A 20,468-nucleotide genomic window follows, 5' to 3' on the forward strand; every position below is an offset into this window, starting at 1 on the left:
CCATACCAACTGTAATTGACTGGCCTCTTACAGTTGGTATGGCTACTCCCGCCTTTTCATGTTCTCTGTATGTATAAATATCTTCTTTCTGTGTGTTCCATTCTATGCAACCGATGAAGTGGCCTGTAGCCCACGAAAGCTTATGCTCAAATAAATTCGTTAGTCTCTAAGGTGCCACAAGTATTCCTGTTCTTTTTGCAGATATAGACTAACACAGCTGCTACTCTGAAACCTGTCATTTGAGTATACAGTTGCATGAAACATTTGCAAAGGAAATTGCAATGATTTATTTATAATTTCTTAGTATTAGAGTATTTACAAAGTAGTGTTTGTAAATATGCTAATTAATGTTTATTGCCATTAATTTATGATAAACTTTTAAAGAATGAAGACAATCTCTGTGATGAAAAAGCTCATTTTGTAAAAATGAATCACTGATCTTGCATGCACAGTAGATATTTTTTGACATCATGTTAGTTTTGCTCAGCTAAAGAAATAACAAATACTTTGGAATTGTCAGTGTTCAAGTAGGAATTTAGTGGATTATCATTTTCCATTTGTTCTGTGGCTTCACTGGCACATCATACGGACAGTATCCCCATCCCTTTATCCAAGTAGCAGCCTAAGCCCAGGGCTTTACACAAAATTGCACTGGTTTAACTCAAAGTATCTTTTAAACTGATTTAGTTAAACAATTGCAACTTTGTTTGGATACACTTATATCAGTTCAAACTGATGTAAGCCAGGTTGAGATAGACAAAAGAGCATGTACACAGTACTTTGCACTAGTTTAACTAAATCAGTTTAAAAACACACCATCAATTAAACTGGTATAACTTTGTGTATAGACCTGGTGTAATAGTATCAGTTCCTATACATGTGAAATTGTAAAAGGAGAATGTGCACAATTCATTAAGTTTTTGCTGGTTTCAAGGATTGGAAGAAATTGGTGAAAAAATATTTTAAAAAGATTTCACACACCACAAAATTAACTAAGTAGTTTTACATAAAGTTGGAATCCAGTTTTATTTTTGTGATGTCATTAGTCCAAAAACATAAAGAATGCTAACAGCTACTGCTCATTTCCATATTTTCCACTGTTTTTTCTCCCCGGGGAAACAACTTCATCCATATCAAATTCCGTATGATTTCTGATTTACACCAGTTTTTGATTTACAACTCAATTTCTGAGCCTCGTAACATAGCCACTATTCTTCCCGCAAAGGAGCACTGGGCTGAATCCAACCATGTTTCCTTCTTATTGAATTGAGGTGTTATTGAGCAATATAAGAGGCTTTAACCAGGTGCTGTGCACACTGTTTTGGCAATACTCCCAGACCCTTTCAGTTCAGGGGGTGAGAAACTGGTTTCATAAATCTAACCCTGGTCTCTAGCCAGTTTAATGCAAAGCACTTCCACTCAGTAACTAGTTTCTCAGTCTGTTGACGTGACTTTAAACATTCAATTATACATTAAAAACTATCTCATAGGTACTGTGAAAGATGGTGAGTTTACTGAAATATAGAAAAGAAGATGCTTCCAGCAATACTAAACAAGGTTACAGAACTTTAAACGGTCTTCTATTAAATACAGTACATTTCAGTTACTTTTAAGAGTTTGTATTAATAGTCATGTTAAAAATCGTGTTCTCATCTGGTGTAAATCATCATAACTCCATTCAGGTTAATTGACCTATGCAGATTTACATCAGCTGAGAATTTGGCACACAAAAAAATATATTCATTCTGAACTGTACCTGACCTGCCGTTTAAATTCATGAAGACAGAAATTCCATTTGACTCAATAGTGTTTCTGGCAGCTCTTATCTTCATTACATATTTTATAATTGAACAGATATTTTCAGATATTTGTCTGGTAGAACTTACCTTTCCTATGCCATGTTTCATTACTAGTAATTTCAAAAATTATGCACAGGCCAAAAATAACATTTTTGTATTCATCTTTATACCAAGTACTAGCTATCATGTAATCAATAACAATAATTGTCAAAACAGGAAAACTGCAAAATTTATCAATTTCTGTTAAGCAATATATTAAAATCAATTTCATGCTAAATTATTCACATGCCATCTAATAATTATTCATTCTGAAATATCTTTAAAATACAATATAGCTGTATAACAGTGTATAACAATCATAATACTTGATTATTATTTAAAGCAATAAACAAAAATACACAGTGCTTTCGGGGAGGTATTATTACTTGTGTGTCAAGCATTCAAAAGTAAATAAACGAATAATAGTAAAAAAAAAAGTATTGTTTTAATAAATGTAATAATTTTAAAACAATTTTACCAGTATTCAAATTACGGTCAAAAGTTCATGGTTACTATGCAGCTGCAGTACCCTCAAATGAAGAGCAGCAGTGGGTGCTTAGTGGAGTAAGCATGGATCTGGACATCAAGGGTCCTACATTTTATTTTTGACCCAACAGTGAATTGCAGCATAGCCTTGGATAAATCATTGTGCCTCTCTGAGACAGTTACCCACCCCTCCCCTTATAAAATGGGGATAATAATCTGTCAAGTACTTAAAGACTATGGATGAAAACTGGTAGAAGTGTTAAAATTACTATAATTTTTAGGTGCTGGCAAAACACAAACTCTATAAGAAATATTGGTCATAAATTTCCTGTAGCATTACGGGAAGAAAATTTCTCAAACAGAAGGTTCATGGTCAGGTTAAAGTCAGAGATTAAAAAAACTAAAGCAGGTGTGTTAATAAAATCAGTATCTAATTTTTATACTTATTTACTTCTTGCATTTCTCTCAGCCTGGAATTGACTTGTTTCACTTCCTAGTTCTCGTGCATTAGCACTAAGCTACACTGTTTGCATTTAAACCAAGAACAAAGGTTTTTCATAAAAATAAATAAATGAAATAATTAAAAAACAGTTCCATTTAATTCTAGGTTTTGTAAAAAGCTTTTTGTTTCCCTTTAAAAAAAAGCTTATGTTTTTGGAATTAAAGTATCAGTACAATATCCTTTAACCCAATACAATCTCTCTTTAAATGTTTCTCGTTTTGAAATAGCTTCTTGATCATGCCAATTTAATTAACATTGGTTTTAATAGAAACACCTACTGAATACTTATTAGGCATAAATCCGAACAGAATTCATGATTCAAGTCTAAATTCATGTTACTGTGCAAAATTACTACAGAAGAAACAGGGAATGTTTTATTGGCATTGTTTTTCAAATATAGAGCCCAATCCTGTAAACTTTCACTCCTCTGGGCCCTCTTTACTCTCTCACAAGTAGTCTTGACGTTTGCAGTGTTTGTTGTAACTGTGTTGGTCCCACGATATGAGAGAGACAAGGAGGTTAAAAAATATTCCCTCACCCATCTTGTTTCTCCTGTAGTCTTAATGACTATTAGTGCAAGTAAGTGCTGCTCATATGAATAAAATTTTGCAGGATCAGCCTTAATCAGCAGAAAAAAATAAATGCAAATTTAAATATAGTAGTAAATTTCATATATATAAAAAAGGGGATGGGCGGGTGGGAATAATCTGCTTCTGCAGCCTCTGCTCAGCTTGTGTCAGTTATCTGTAGGTGCTTAAAATTGAGCTTTGAGGAATTACATTGTGATTTCAGATAGATTTGGAAGGCTGACAAATTTGTACTTCCACTGTTCAACAGAGTTGCCAGACCATAGAATCCATGGTTCAGGGAAGTGTCTAGCCACTGTGATTCATAATACTGGAGATTATGAGCCCAGTACAGTCCTGAAAACTCTACAGAAATGTATGGAAGATGTGCAATTCCTCGCTGAGTAGATTATCATTTTTTTTGTTTGGGATTTGAATTTACTGTGTCAAATTTCATCATTCCTTAGCATGCTTTATTCAGTAATCATATCATACAATAATGTTGAAAGTTGAAGATCTGATGCCTGCACAGAATTTGCAAAAGGAAAAAAAAATACAAAGCATTTGTTCATTATGGCCCAACTCTGGTTCTGCACGAGATAACTATGCAAAGAAGTGGGCTAAGGCACAGTACAGGGCCTGACTCTGATGCACAGTAAGGCTTCTTTACGCTGTTCTGACAGTATCTAAGGACCTTTAAAATTAGTATAAATGTAGGCCTTTGGGTAAATGAAAATCAGGCTCCAACCCCAACATATCTTCCTAGTTTTAATCATTTGAATTGTCTAATTTAAGCCTATATATCCAGTATTGCCAATCCTTGCAATTTTATCCCCAGTCTTGTGATTTTTTCCCCCTGAAGGCCCAGTTGCTTGAATTTAGAGATTCTATGAGAATCTCAGCCTTCATTTACAATAAAATAAAATAAAAGAGAAGGTTTCTAGCCCTCATGGTTGCAGAGAAAATCTTGAGAACTTTAAGCTAACTGGACAGCAAATTGCAAGAAATCTAAATGTATAGCTTTAAAAAAAACTAATTATTTTGTGGGGCTTGACTCACGGTTTTTAATGGTTGGGGTTGTCAATACTGTGCATAGTTATTTCCCTCCCTATATTTCTAGATCGTGCTGTCCTGAACTACAATAGTTTTCAGATTCTGAATTGCCATTGTTTTATGTTTCACCTTTCAGCCTTGCTGAGAAGAAACCCATGCTTTCTGCTAGGCTGCATTTGGTTGATAGCTTTTGAAAACAATCCATATTGCTGCTTTATTCACATAATGCTTTTCTAATGTAGCATCTATCATCTAAGAATTCTTTTGGCAGCTGTGGTTCTTGATTGTTCTTTACTACTTTTGTTCAGTGTATTGTTGTTTGTTGTTCTCTTCTAATGTCCATTTGTTTCTAACATGGCCTATCATAGAAACTGAATGATTGTTGAAATTACCAATTGGGTATTCAATTCTGTCTCTCATTTCCTGGCTGCTTCCTCTTCATCTATCAACTTTTCAGCCCAACATGCATTTTCCTTTATTTTCTGGTCCTTTTTAGCTGTTTCTCTACTCTTGTGCCATATTTTCTTTAAAAGTGAGGGAATCATTATTTCATTGGACATGATTAAGGGATACGGGGTCACCAGCTCTGTGGCCCTTAGGGTGACCAGATGTCCTGATTTTATAGGGACAGTCCTGATTTTTGGGTCTTTTTCTTAAATAGGCTCCTTTTACCCCCCACCCCCTGTCCCAATTTTTCACATTTGCGGTCTGGTCAACCTGTAGGGAGTCCCATGCAGCCCTGTTGTTACAGCCCCACTCACTAACTGAAATGTGGGGGCTATTTGTGGGAATGAGCCATTCAACAGTGGGGTGGCCTTTCCTGTGACCAGGGGCTCATCTTCCTCCTTGCAGTTATGGCTGGCAGTCTCTGCTCTGTCCTACAAGGATCACAACCTTCCCCACATCTTGCGCTTACAGAGATCTGGTGCCACTTGCCCCGCGGCCGCACTGAGAGCCTCCTAAAGTACTAGTATGAAAATTTACTGATAAAAATCAGAAAAAAAGATTAAAAATAAAAATTGATATTAACCATGAATATACCCCAAAAAAACACATTTTGCCAAGCCCCCAACCCCCATCTAGTTAGCACAAAACAGTCAAAACAAACTAATATAATTACAGTAGATTAATGCTTATGATGTTCAAAATATGAGCATTAAAAGGCTAAAATCAGATGAAGGGATTTTACTGAAAATATTTGCCTTTGGGTGAAGACCAAGTATAGAAACTTACAGCACAAAAGGTGAATATTTTCAAAAGTTAGGAACATATGAGGAAAAGAGTTATCATTTAAGCAAATTACAACCTTAACTAGTTGAAGATCCTGCTAAGCACCTGCTACAATAACTTAATTGAACATTTACTAACTGAATTCAAGGATTTTTTTCCTCCTACATTGTCTTTGAGTTTTAAGGACGTTTAGGTTTATCTTTCTTCTATGTAGGAGATGATGTTGGTTTAGAAAGACATTACTAGAAACCTGTTCTACATACATACTTTGAGAAAACCATTTCTGACTCACTTTATGCCTCTGTAGATGTTCAACTTGATAAGGACTGAAGAAATTTAACTACCCTTCATTTGGGACCATTTTATAATGCAACAAATGTACATATTTTTGATAATTTCATATTATGAATTTTCATATTTAAGTTCTTAAATCTGCAGTGACTTTTTTAAAATTAGATATTTCAAGGACTGGATTCAATTCAAGGACCAAAGTGAATGTAATATGTAGACTGTATATTTAACATGTCTTTTTTTAAAGCAGGCCACTAATGACAGGAGTAAAATAATTTCTGCAGCTGTTTTTTTTTTAATTATTATTATTTAGCCCCAACAATGTGAAAAAAAACAAGTATCATGACAGTTGTTGCCCAGAGAGCTTACAGTCTAATTGCCATTGAAAAGGTGATGAGGAGGGGAAAAGATAATATTAAAATATAAGCTGAGTTTTGATAAGATACGAGTTTTGCAGTGCTTTGAAGATGAAGACAAGAAGTTTGAACTCAGAACAGTAAGCAAGTGGAAATTATTTTTAAAAAGAGGGTTGACATGGTCTGGCCAAAAGTCAAAGAAGATAATTTTGGCTGTTGTATTTTGGGACAGATTGTAGGGGAACAATATGATAATAGTAAGGAGCCCCAGAAGAGATGGTTACAGTTGTCAAGGCAAGAGATTATAATGGAGGAACCAAGTGTTTTAGATCCCAGTCAAGCAAAGCATTTTAGCACATTTAAATTTAGGCATGTGCTTAAGTTCAGTTGACTTCCATGGGACTAAATCACAAACTTAAATGCTTTGCTGAGTGAGAGCAAAACCTACTGGGGTCTCTTCTTTCTCCAGTACCTTGTATTGTTTTACCTCATTTTTGGTGATCAGCAGTTATGTGTCAGAGTGGACAACTACTCTCCACAAATGTTATATAATGGATTTGCTTTCCACTAATCTTTATGTTGTCAGGTAGGCCATTTTCCAGTCCTAACAAAAAGGACAGTATATACACAAGAAAAAACTTGAAAATAAGACAGCTTGAAAGAAATTAATCCTGGCAGTTGCTTATAATGTCTTTAATTAAATATATCATTCATGTTACAGTGGTTTGTGAGTCCTAATCATCATGATTTATTTAACCTAATAACAGTGAACAGCTTGTGATTCACCATTGTAAAACTAATGTCCTCCAGCAATAGCAGTATCTCTGTAGACCTTTGCAGAGTGGGAATTCTGCCAAAAAGAATTAGAGTTTTTACATTATTCACTGGTTCATCTTATATATACATATGAGCATCTTTCCTCATTTCCTCCCTCCTGCTCCCAAGAGGCCAAATACCCCAGAATCATTGAGACCATTTGCCTTGTGACAAGTCTAGGAGCATATTGTAAATGTGTCTCTTGCTGGCATTCCATGGATGACCTCCCATTGATCTTTAACGGGAGTTTTGCGCATGAAAGCACCACAGGCTTGGGCTATTTCAGTATACAATTGTAAGATTAATTGTTGTGGATGGGGAAAAATGTAGTCCAGGTTTAAAATTGACACCCATATTCTAACTGGACTATATAGTTTAACATTTGAAATTGTATGCTGTTTCCTACTGCTTGACAGTTTATATAGATTATCAGGAGCAAATTCTGTTTTCCCATCTGTGCAACCTTCTAGAAGTAAATGAGCCTCAAAGTGAATATTTTTATTGCCTTTAAATATCACTCATTTAAATAACTTTTGTAATCAGTTCTAATAGCACAGCAAACATCATTACACAATGTGTGACTGATATTAGACTACATTGAAGATATCATAATACTTTTTTTTCCCTAGCTTTATTTCTTTCAGGCTGGATTCTGACTGCCCCCTGCTTAGCTGCACAGTAGAGGAGTGGGGAACATTTTAACCTTTAAAGAAGCTTCCCAACCCCACTCCTTTGTGTGGCCCATGCAAGGACTGCAGTATTGCAGTCCCTTCACTTGGCAGAGTTTAAGGGGTTCTTTGTTTAAAGGATTCTTTGTTCTTGGGAGTGTTGGAAGCAGCTAGTTGTTTTTGACAGTTGATTCTTATCAACCAAGTGTAGTAAAGTAGTAACTAGAACTGGGAGTTTCAGTAGCTTAAAACATAAGAAGACAATTTCAGAGAGTATACAGCCTTTCTTAAAAACCTGCAGAGATACCTACTGAGAAATGAACTGCAGTTGTGGAGATTTTAGGCACATACAGATACCATCCACAGGTGGTATTGATGTGCATGTGATAAATTGCAGATCCATTGGCTAAATGCAATTTGTAATGTTACTTTTGACTACCTCATCTGTGTTCTACCCACTAATCCATCCTTGCTGCGTCTACTTCTAATATTCCATTGAGATTTTTTTCAAAGAACTATTTAAAAAAAAAAAAGCCTGAAGCAAAATGACCTGCCAGAGAGAGAGATCCTTCCTTCCCCCAAATGTGGAATGTTTCCAACACTTGCCAATATTAAGTTCTATACCCATAACAGGCTTAAAGACCATAGCTTATAGCCCATCAGAAGAAGAAGACATGGGAAATTTCTAATGCTATAGCATTGAAAAGGGGATTCCTGACTAGAATATATTTAGTTCTAGCCCTGGTAGATCTGCAGCATCTTACTGTAGTGAGGGATATTTAGAAGTCTTTATATTTTTTTTTCTTTAATTACTTTCATTTCTACTTTTACCTCTGAGACCTGTACACTTGGAGTGAAATCCTGGCTCCACTGAAGTCAATGTGGTCAGGATTTCACCCTTTAGATACGTTTACACTGCACAGCCCTTATAGTGGTATATAGAGTACATACTCTGCACACCCCTCAGCATGAGTAGAAGTAGCAGTGGAGACAGTGAGGTATTGCTTAGGCAAGTAAAGACATGTCTGAACCCTGTGGGTATATGCATAGTTCTCTATATGCCCGAGCAGTGCCTTCCCTGGGTACGTCTACACTACGGGATTAATCCGAATTTATATAATTCGAATTTGGGAAACAGATTGTATAAATTCAATTGTATGCGGCCACACTAAGCACAGTAATTCGGCGGTGTGCGTCCATGTACCGGGGCTAGCGTCGATTTCTGGAGCATTGCACAGTGGGTAGCTATCCCATAGTTCCCGCAGTCTCCCCTGCCCATTGGAATTCTGGGTTGAGATCCCAGTGCCTGATGGGACCAAAACATTGTCGCAGGTGGTTCTGGGTACAGCCTCACCCCTCTCTCCCTCCCTTCCTGCATGAAAGCAACGGACGGCAGACAACCATTTCGCGCCTTTTTTCCTGGGTGAACACTGCAGACTCCATACCACGGCAAGCATGGAGCCCGCTCAGCTCAAGACAGCAGTCATGAACATTGTAAATACCTCGCGCCTTATCGTGCAGTTTATGCTGAAAAAGAACCTGGAAAACCAGGCGGAGAGGAGCAGGCTACAGCAGCGCGGCGACGACAGTGATGAGGATATAGACATGGAATTCTATCGAACCGCGGGACCCGGTGCTTTGGAGATCATGCTGTTAATGGGGCAGGTTATAGGCATGGAACGCCGATTCTGGGCCCGGGAAACAAGTACAGACTGGTGGGACCGCATAGTGTTGCAGGTGTGGGACGATTCCCAGTGGCTGCGGAACTTTCGCATGCGTAAGGGCACTTTCATGGAACTTTGTGACTTGCTTTCCCCTGCCCTGAAGCACCAGAATACCAGGATGAGAGCAGCCCTCACAGTTGAGAAGCGAGTGGCGATAGCCCTGTGGAAGCTTTCAACGCCAGACAGCTACCGGTCAGTCGGGAATCAATTTGGAGTGGGCAAATCTACTGTGGGGGCTGCTGTGATGCAAGTAGCCAAAGCAATCACTGAAGTGCTGCTACACAAGCTAGTGACTCTGGGAGATGTGCAGGTCATAGTGGATGGCTTTGCTGCAATGGGATTCCCTAACTGTGGTGGGGCGATAGATGGAACCCACATCCCTATCTTGGCACCGGAGCACCAGGGTACCCAGTACGTAAACCGCAAGGGGTACTTTTCAATGGTGCTGCAAGCACTGGTGGATCACAAGGGACGTTTCACCGACATCAACGTGGGGTGGCCGGGAAGGGTTCATGATGCTCGCGTCTTCAGGAACACTACTCTGTTTAAATGGCTGCAGCAAGGGACTTACTTCCTGGACCAGAAAATAACCGTTGGGGATGTTGAAATGCCAATAGTTATCCTTGGGGACCCAGCCTACCCCTTAATGCCATGGCTCATGAAGCCATACACAGGCAGCCTGGACAGGAGTCAGGAGCTGTTTAACTACAGGCTGAGCAAGTGCAGAATGGTGGTAGAATGTGCATTTGGCCGTTTAAAAGGTTGCTGGCGATCGCTACTAACTCGCTCTGACCTCAGCCAAAGAAATCTCCCCATTGTTATTTCTGCTTGCAGTGTGCTCCACAATCTCTGTGAAAGTAAGGGGGAGACCTTTATGGCAGGGTGGGAGGCTAAGGCAAATCGCCTGGCTGCTGATTACACGCAGCCAGACACCAGGGTGATTAGAAGAACACACCAGGAAGCGCTGTGCATCAGAGAAGCTTTGAAAACCAGTTTCATGACTGGCCAGGCTGCAGTGTGAAATTTCTGTTTGTTTCTCCCTTCATGAAAACCAGCCCCCTTTATTGACTCATTCATTCTCTGTAAGCAACCCACCCTCCCCATTCCCCCAGCTTTCTTTCAAAGGAAATAAAGTCACTATCGTTTAAAAATCATGTATTCTTTATTAAGTGATTATAAACATAGGGAGAGAACCAAGAAGGTAATCTGGGTGAGGTTTGGGAGGAGGATATGAGGGAAGTATAAGGCCACTGATCAAATTCAATATAATGACAGCCTTTTGGTTGGGCTGTCCACTGGGGTGGAGTGGGAGGGTGCACGGAGCCTCCCCCCGCCCCGCGTTCTTACACGTCTGGGTGAGGAGGATATGGAACATGGTGAGGGGGGAGGGAGGTTATACAGCGGCTGCAGCGGCACTCTGTCATCCTGCTGCCGTTCCTGAAGCTCCACCAGACGGCGGAGCATGTCCGTTTGATCACGAAGCAGCCCCAGCGTTGCAGCCTGCCACCTCTCATCTCGAGCGTCCCTCAAGACCTCACGTTCACTGGCATCTTTCCTAAATTTAGATACAGTGTCCTTCCACTCATTCAAATGAGCTCTTTCATTGCGGGTGGCTTCCATTATTTCTGTGAACATGTCGTCTCGCGTCCTCTTTCTACGACGCCTTATCTGAGATAGCCTTCGGGACGGAGGAGGGAGGCTTGAAAAATTTGCAGCTGCTGTAGGGAGGGTTGAAAGAAAGGAGTGAATTTTTTAAATTGATACATTTTACAGAACAATACTTATACTCTTTCATGGTGAAAAACACTATTCACATTACATAGCACATGTGATTTCAGTACAAGGTCGCATTTTCCATCTTAATATTGAGTGCCTGTGGCTGTGGTGTTAGAGATCACAGACGCAGGTCCGGGCAACAGAATTCAGCTTGCAGGCAGCCATGGTAAGCCATTGTCTTTCGGCTTCTGCGCCCTCCTTTCCCACATACCAAGCAAAGCCTGTTGACTGCTGCAGTTTTCCTGTTAACCTTCAGCAGCAGAAAACAAACTAACCCCCCCACCATCCAATTCTCTGGGATGATCGCTGTATCCTTCCCCCCACCGCGTAGCAGGTATGCGGGAAGATCCCTGCAGAAACCAAACTAACCCCCCCGTCCCCCCCTCCCGCCATGAATTCCCTGGGATGATCAATGTACCCCTCTCCCGACCGCGTGGCTGGTATCAGGGAAGATCCCTGCAGAAACCAAACTAACCCCCCCGCCCCCCCCTCCCGCCATGAATTCCCTGGGATGATCACTTTACCCCTCCCCCCACAGCGTGGCTGGTATCAGGGAAGATCCCTGCTAGCCAAACGCGAAAAGCTCTGGGCCAATTCCCCCCTCCCCCCCACTGCGCTTGGCTAACTGCAGGGAAGGATTTCTTTTCAGCCACAGGCAAACAGCCCAGTAGGAACGGCCACCTCTGTCCCCTTAATTAAGTTCCCGTATTTCAACCAGGTTACCATGAGCGATATCACTCTCCTGAGGATTACACAGCAAGATAAAGAACGGATGTTGCTTGAATGCCAGCAAACACCGGGACCATACGCTGCCAGGCTTTGCCAGGCAATGATACCAGATTACTTGCTGCAAGCATGGCGTGGTCAAGTGTCCTACCATGGAGGACGGAATAAAGCAGCACTGCCCAGAAACCTTGTGGCAAGGCTTTTGGAGTACCTCCAGGAGAGCTTCATGGAGATGTCCCTGGAGGATTTCTGCTCCATCCCCAGACACGTTAACAGACTTTTCCAGTAGCTGTACTGGCCACGAATGCATCCCAAGTCCTCAGGGCAAATTAATCATTAAAAAATGGTTGCTTTTAAACCATGTTTTATATTTTAAAAGGTAAACTCACCTGAGGTCCCTTCCATGGGGTCATGGTCTTGGCTACTGGCTTGGGAGGCTTGGGAGGGTACTTCAGTCAGGCTGAGAAAAAGCTCCTGGCTGTTGGGGAGAACGGAGTGCTGGGTGCTCTCTGCAAGCTCGTCCTCCTCCTCCTCCTCCTCTTCCCCATCCGCAGAATCCTCAGGTGTAGAGACTATCCCCGACCCGGTTTCCACGATCACAGGTGGGGTAGTGGTGGCGGACCCCCCTAGAATTGCATGCAGCTCGGCGTAGAAGCGGCATGTCCGCGGCTCTGACCCGGAGCGACCGTTTGCCTCCTTTGTTTTTTGATAGGCTTGTCTGAGCTCCTTCACTTTCACACGGCACGGATCTGAGTCCCTATTGTGGCCTCTCTCCATCATGCCCTTGGAGATTTTTTCAAAAATTTTGGCATTTCGTCTTTTCGAACGAAGTTCTGTTAGCACTGAATCCTCTCCCCATACAGCGATCAGATCCAGTACCTCCCGTGCGGTCCATGCTGGTGCTCTTTTTCGATTATCAGCCTGCATGGTTACCTGTGCTGATGAGCTGAGGTTCTGTGGTATCTGTGGTCACCTGTGCTCTCCACGCTGGGCAAACAGGAAATGAAATTCAAATTTTCCTGGGGCTTTTCCTGTCTACCTGGCCAGTGCATGCGAGTTCACATTGCTGTCCAGAGCGGTCACAATGGTGCACTCTGGGACAGCTCTCGGAGGCCAATACCATCGAATTGCGCCCACACTAACCCTAATTCGAATTGACAAAATCGATTTTGGCGCTACTCCGCTCGTCGGGGTGGAGTACAGAAATCGATTTTAAGCGCCCTTTATTTCGAACTAAATGGCTCCGCTGTGTGGACGGGTGAAAGGTTAATTCGAATTAACGCTGCTAAATCCGAATTAAAGTCGTAGTGTAGACCAGGCCCCTATCTACATTGCTGTTTTTAGCAGCATAGTGTCCCACTGCTTCCCTGCTACTGGAGTCTTTCCTCAGTGCAGGGAAAGGCTCCAGCAGCTGGGAAAGGCTTTGGCAGAGGGGAGGCAGTGGGGGAAAAATCCAGCAGCTCCCCGCTGCCAGAGCCTTTCCCTGCTCCCTTCCCACCCCCACTCTGCCAAAGCCTTTCACCCTACCTGCAGCAACCATTGATGTGCAGTGTAGACATAGCGGTAGTGTTCAGATGCTGTGGTGATGGTAGTGGTATACATTTTTAGAGTTCAGAGATGGACTCTCAGTACTAGAGAGAGGCAGGCAAGATAGGCAGAATGATAAAGAAAAAAGAAAGGAAAAAATACTTGATACTCCCTTTTCTTTTCTCCTTGATTAAAAAACAGTTGTAAGGCAGTGCACTCACTACCTGTAGCTCCCCCTTATGTCAGGATGAGAGGCTGTAAGCAGTCCACATCTGTGGTGCCTCCTGCTAGCCATCTTCCTCTCTCCAGGTCTCTCCAGATAGCTCGGCTCTCCAGTCAAGTCACATAAAGTTCTGTCCTTTTCCGGGGTAACGAAAGGTCCAACTGAAAGTCTAAGCCATTTAAACATTGTGAAATCTCCATCTCTGGAGATATTTAAGAGTAGGTTAGATAAATGTCTATCAGGGATGGTCTAGACAGTATTTGGTCCTGCCATGAGGGCAGGGGACTGGACTCGATGACCTCTCGAGGTCCCTTCCAGTCCTAGAATCTATGAATCTATGAATAAATAATAATTCTAACACCCCTCTCAGGCTCCACTGAAGTGTTCTTATTGGCCCTCCCTGAGGGCCTCCCTGCAAAGTTCTTCCTTTATCACTTCTTGTCGTAGCAGTTTTTCCCTCATAGTCAGGGCCGGCGCAACCCATTAGGCGACCTAGGCGGTCGCCTAGGGCGCTACAATTTGGGGGGCGGTGACCGTGCCGGTATTTCGGCGACGGGACCTTCCGCTACCTCTGTGGGGGGAAGCATTTCGGGGCGGGACCTTCCGCTGCCTAGGGCGGCAGAAAAGCTGGCAGCACTCCTGCTCATGGTCTCCCTTCCCCAGGGACTCTGGAGGCTCCTCCTAGCAATCTCCCTGCTCCTTGTAGGCCCTAGTTTAGGGCTTCCCCCGTAGGACCCTGTGCTGTTCCCCTGTGGGTCTTCCTACCTGACTTCCTGCCTATTTAAGTCCTGTCTCAGGTGTCTCAGCCCCATAAGCTTGTCCCTGCTCACTGTGGGTTCTCCTACCTATAGCAGAGTCCTGCCTTCTCTGTAGGGTTGCCAACTTTCTATCCACACATAACCGAACACCCTTGCCCCGCCTTTCCCCTCCTCCGTGGCTCTGCCCCGGCCACACTCCTTCTCCGAGGCACCCCCACACTCACTCACTCCATCCCCTCTTCCTCTGTCACTCACTGTCCCCACCCTTACTCACTCATTTTCACTGGGCTGGCTCAGGGGTCTGGGTGCAGGAGGGGGTGAGGGCTTAGGCTGGGGGTGCAGGCTCCAAAGTGGGGCCAGAAATGAGGAGTTCAGGGTGTGGAAAGGGGCTCTGGGCTGAGGCAGTGGGTTGGGATGCGGGAGGGGGTGAGGGCTCTGGGTTGGGGCCCGAGATGAGGGATTTGGAGTGCACGAGGGGGCTCTGGGCTGGGGCTGAGGGGTTCAGAGTGTGGGAGGGGGCTCTGGGCTGGGGGAGTGGAGCTGAGGGGTTTGGAGTATGGGAGGGGGCTCTGGGCTGAGGCAGGGGGTTGGGGTGTGGGAGGGTATACGGGCTCTGGGCTGGGGGTGTGGGTTCTGGGGTGGGGCCAGAAATGAGGGGTTCAGGGTGCAGGAGGGGGCTCCGGGCTGGGGCAGGGGGTTGGGGTGCAGGGGGGGACGGACTGGGGATGTGGGTTCTGGTGTGAGGCTGGGTATGAGGGATTTGGGGTGAAGGAGGGGGTTCTGGGCTGGGACCGAGGGTCAGAGGGCGGGAGGGGAATACGGGCTGGGGTAGGGGGTTGGGGCACAGGAGGGGGTCAGGGGTGCAGGCTCCGGGTGACGCTTACCTCAAGCAGCCCCCAGAAACAGCAGCATGTCCCCCCTCTGATTCCTAGGCGTAGCCGCGGCTTTGCACACTGCCCCATCCACAGGCGCTGCCCTGCAGCTCCCATTGACTGAGGTTCCTGGCCAATGGGAGCTGTGGAGCTGGCACTTGGGGCAGGGGCAGCATGCGGAGCCCCCTGGCTGCTCCTATACCTAAGAGCCAGAGGGGGGACATGCCACTGCTTCCGGGAGCTGTGCGGAGCTACAGCAGGCAGGGAGCCTGCCGTAGCTCCGCTGTGCTGACCGGACTTTTAGCTTCCCGGTCAGCACCACCAGCACCCTTTTCAACTAGGCACCTGGCAACCCTACTTCTCTGCAGCCTCTCCATCCCTTTTTCTTGTTCTTTTTTCCCGTCCCCATGGTGAAGTAGACTTGATTGGATAGTCTAGAGCCACCACCAACTATAATTCCTAAATACTGGGCAGTTTATATTCTCTCGTGCTGCCCTGTGTCTTTCAGGTCATGTAGCAACCGCTTTCTAATACTACCCCATTTCCCTCATATTTTCACTAAATAACATAATGTAACTTTTGTTACCTTGAGCCATTTAAATTCCTCAGAAAACTTTTCCCTTTCTTTCTCAACCCTCACGTACCCATATAAGAGAAAATTGAACATCTTTTATCTTACAGCATGCACATAATCCATCTTTGTGTTTATTCAAAAATATTTTTGTTTAAACCATAATGGCCAGTTAGTACTGTAAACAAAATCAATTCATTTTTCCTATGCAGGCCCTGAAGTATGTCGTTATCCTCAACTCCAGTGCAAAATTCAAAAAACATCTTCTTCCTCTTTTTTTTCATTGATCCAATTTTTTTTGCCATTTCTCTTTTAATTTTTTCTGTACTAGGGTTTTGAATTCCAGTTTACTGCAGGGTATTATCAATCCTTCCATTCCTACAGACCGTTTAGCTGCTTTGTCCACCATTTTGTTTCCTGCTATCCCAATATGTGCTGGGATGCAGGCTAATGCTACATGTGTTCCCATCTGTACTGTTATTAGAAATATAATTTAGTTGAGTAAATCACTTCTGCTTACAGAGACTCCCTTTTTTATTGCCATAAGGCCTGATATTGAGTCCAAAAAAACGACCACCACTGCTGGGCATACATCCCAGATCCAGTTTAACACCAGCATTATTATTACTAGTTCAGCTGTCATGACAGCTACAAAATTGGATGTTCTTTTAGATGTACTAATTCCTAATTTTCATATACAATATGCTGTCCCTAGTCTTCATAGTTTTTTTTCTCCTTTTTTGGACCCACTTATATATAGTTGACAAAACAACCCCACTTTTGATCTATATACTGGTATACTTCATTTTCTATACCTATTGTCTCCTTTTTACATACAAGTTTATAAAATAAATCTAAATCCACATTTAGACATGTTAATTTCCATCCATAACTATTTTTCCCATGACTAACAGTTCTGACTTCATTCAACTTTTCCTTGTCTTTCAACTCCACATTCACTCAGACGGCAGCTGGAGCGCTAACATTGTGTGCTATAAGTTGCCTATTGAATTCCCAACAATCTTCATATATTTATCTGGTACTTCCATCTTCGCAATTCCCATTAACTTTGGCCCAGAAAGGTAGGTCCAATAATTTCATTTGTGGTGTAACTGGCATTTCACTAGCAACTATCTGTAGCACATGTGTGTGTTGTAATAAATGCACCACACACAACTCATAGTTCCTGTGCTTGTATTAAATCTAATTTTTAAAGTGCTTATTTTGTTGCCGACCCAAAAAGCTTGGCAGCCATAGTCATCAATAACTGGTCTGATTAAGGCTCTGTATACCATCAGTAATGTTTTTTCTTATCTGCTTCCCAATTAGTTCCAGCAATACTTTTAAATAGGTTGATCCTTCCTTTGCATTTATCTTCAACATAGTCTATATGCTCTTTCCAAAATAATTTAGTATCATATATTAGTCCTAGGAATTTAAACCTTTTAACTATATCTATTTGTTCTCCATACAGATACAGTTTCCATTCCTTTGTAGCTATCCTTTTTGTAAAGATCAATCTTTTGGTTTTAGCTATGGAGAACTTGAAACCCCATGTATTTCCCAAGTCTTTTCTGCCACCTCAATATTCCTGCTCCGAACCCATACAACACAATCCCTAACTGAGTTCTCCTCTCTGTTTGTATAATCTTTTCCTAACCCTTTCACAGATTGGATCACTAATTATCATTAAGTTGTCATATTACCATCAGATGGAGGTTAGCTGCTTGGTCACAGGCAAAGGTGAACCTGGCTTGCCTTAAAGGGCCAGCTAGCTTGTGACACCAAGAAAATTAAAAATAGAAAAAATTTCATTAATACTAGTCAAAGTCTGAGAAACAAATCAATTAGAAGTCAGTTAATTCTGAAATTAACTCAACCTTAATTCTACCCCTCCACATATGCCCCAAAACAGTGATACTCAGACTGAGGCTCGCCAGACCCAAGTGGCTTGTTAATATGGCTTCATTGACTCTTTGCAGCACATGATATTAAAACACTGTGTGATTTACTTATTAACCAATCAGGATGCTTTTACTATGTTATTAACCAATTGTAGTTGATAAAATAATAGTACTTGGTCAGTCATTTTGCTGTGAGAATTTATATATATACACACACACCTCTACCCCGATATAACGCGACCCGATATAACATGAACTCTGATATAACGCGGTAAAGCAGTGCTCTGGGGGGGCTGCGCACTCCGGCGGATCAAAGCAAGTTCGATATAACGTGGTTTCACCTATAACGCGGTAAGATTTTTTTGGCTCCCGAGGACAGAGTTATATCGAGGTAGAGGTGTATGTATGTGCATATATGTATGTAATATATATAATATTTCCCCTGTCATACTGTTTAAATATGAATAGATAGTACTATAGTAAATGAAACAATGAATTCACACTACTCTTATTTTTGGGTAATGTTGATTGCTAATTTGGCTTCTGAACCACTGAGGTTTGGGTTTGAGTATCACTGCCCTAAAATATAGTCTCTGTGGTCAATTATCATCATAATTAATACTTGGGCAACATCATCTTCTGTTACACACCAGATTTACATCAATTCAGTTGAGAGCAGATCTCAGCACATTGTGTTGAAGGACTGCAGTCAAGATTAATGGGCATATGCTCTTGATGGATCTGCCTACTATTTCAGTTGACTACGTACAGACCATGAAAGCAGAGAGGAGAAATGTGAGTCAGATAACACAGATGTTCAGGGATAACACAGCTGAAGCAGAATGAATATTTCATTTATTCTCCTCCTCTCCCCAGTTTTAGTAAACAGAACCATATATTCTTCTACACATTTGACATTTGCAGTGTCAATGAACAGAATGACCCAGAAAGCATAGATGTTTACCCAGGCTGCAGTGATCAGCATTGTCATTGGCTTGAATTGTCTGTAGCGGTGATAAAAAAAATGAATAATCAGCATATTATTTACACCCAAGAGATTTTTCTTTCTTGTATGTGACCTCAAGTGTTATCCAGAAGACTTGTTTTTGCTGAGTCCTAAAAAGCTGATATTAAACATTTAATTAAATAATGCACTAGAATGCAACAATATACAGTGCCACTACCTCTATCCTCCTGTTTACTATGTTTGCAGTTTGGTGTGTAGTTTTGAATTTGCAATTTCCTCAAGCAGGACAAATGGAAAATGTATTTGTTTAAGGTGTTTTGCAAGAAAGAAAAGTCTAAAAAAGCCTTGTCACCAAAACCAGATTGTATTTAATAGGATAAAAAGTAGCAATTTCCATAATTGTGCTATAGTCAGACATGAAATTATCAATTTTTAAAGAAATAAATTCCAGCTTGCTTTTGTGCTTGGAATACTGTTTTTTTACAATATACATGGAATTTATAAATCAGCCGTTATGTTTTCTTTCTGAAATAATTATTTTATGAGTGTAAACCATATAATACATTATTACATTGTATCATGTATTAAGGTAGCTTTTGGTATATCAAGTTTTGTTAGTGATTAATAATATGAGATATATTGTTATATCTAGAAATATTGTCTTTCTCCATTAATTAACGTGTGTGAGTGTACATGTTTGTAGAACATAAATATGTAATAGGTTTCAAACAAACTTTTACAAATCTGTGCTGTTTCATACAATTGATCTTTCTTTGTTTCTATCTCTTCTAGTCTGCTCCCAGTTTTCAAGAGGCGTCTTTGCAATTTTTGGATTCTATGACAAGAAGTCAGTAAATACCATAACATCATTTTGTGGAACTCTTCATGTCTCCTTCATAACTCCCAGTTTTCCGACTGATGGAACACACCCATTTGTCATTCAGATGAGACCTGACCTCAAGGGAGCTCTTCTTAGCTTGATTGAATACTATCAGTGGAACAAGTTTGCATATCTATATGACAGTGACAGAGGTAAGACACAGTACAACTTATCAGTATAGTTTTTGCTAGATGTACCTAATTGAAATGCTAAAGCAATATTACAAAGACAAGCAGAGCAAGGAGAAATATTTTCCCTCTTGTGCCACTTTAACAATATAAAACTCATGTCTCAGGAAAAGAAGCTTATCTGACTGCTGTATATGGTCAAAGAATAAATGTGTTTAATTGAGAATGAAATAGTTGCAGTATATAATAGAATTATGGACATGTGCTAATAAGCATTGATGCAAGTATAATAATGTCTTTGGAAAATAGTTCCCATAGAAAATTTATTTTAAAATGTAAGTGTTTTAGAAAAAATGCATCTTAACATTTCTCTATTTTTTAAAAAATTTGAACATTAAGGTTACAAGTGCCATACCAATTTAAGTTAGAGAACTAAACCAAATTTCAGTCAGCTCATTTCTTCTACCAAACAGCAACTTTAAATGCAAATCCCCCAACATATAGTTCACTGCTGCAGTCTCATAGTTCCAAACAATAATTGTCCAATTTATGAGGATTCAGAACTTCATCTCATCACAGATCCCATCCACCTAGAACACCACTCAT

The 20,468-nt window shown here is 41.5% G+C and overlaps 1 protein-coding gene across 3 annotated transcripts in view; it reads left to right on the forward strand.

The window, feature by feature from the left end:
• Positions 1–20,468, forward strand: part of GRIA2 (glutamate ionotropic receptor AMPA type subunit 2) — a 131,252-nt gene that overhangs the window by 37,564 nt on the left and 73,220 nt on the right. For all 3 annotated transcript variants that reach the window (XM_024211563.2, XM_024211564.2, XM_029910596.1), the window contains one exon: positions 19,647–19,886. In XM_024211563.2, coding sequence (XP_024067331.1) covers positions 19,647–19,886 — 240 coding nt within the window. The remainder of the gene's footprint in view (positions 1–19,646; positions 19,887–20,468) is intronic.

The sequence above is a fragment of the Terrapene carolina genome, unplaced genomic scaffold, assembly GCF_002925995.2.
Source record: "Terrapene carolina triunguis isolate 2854851 unplaced genomic scaffold, T_m_triunguis-2.0 Scaffold66, whole genome shotgun sequence".
Taxonomy (NCBI): Eukaryota; Metazoa; Chordata; order Testudines; family Emydidae; genus Terrapene; species Terrapene triunguis.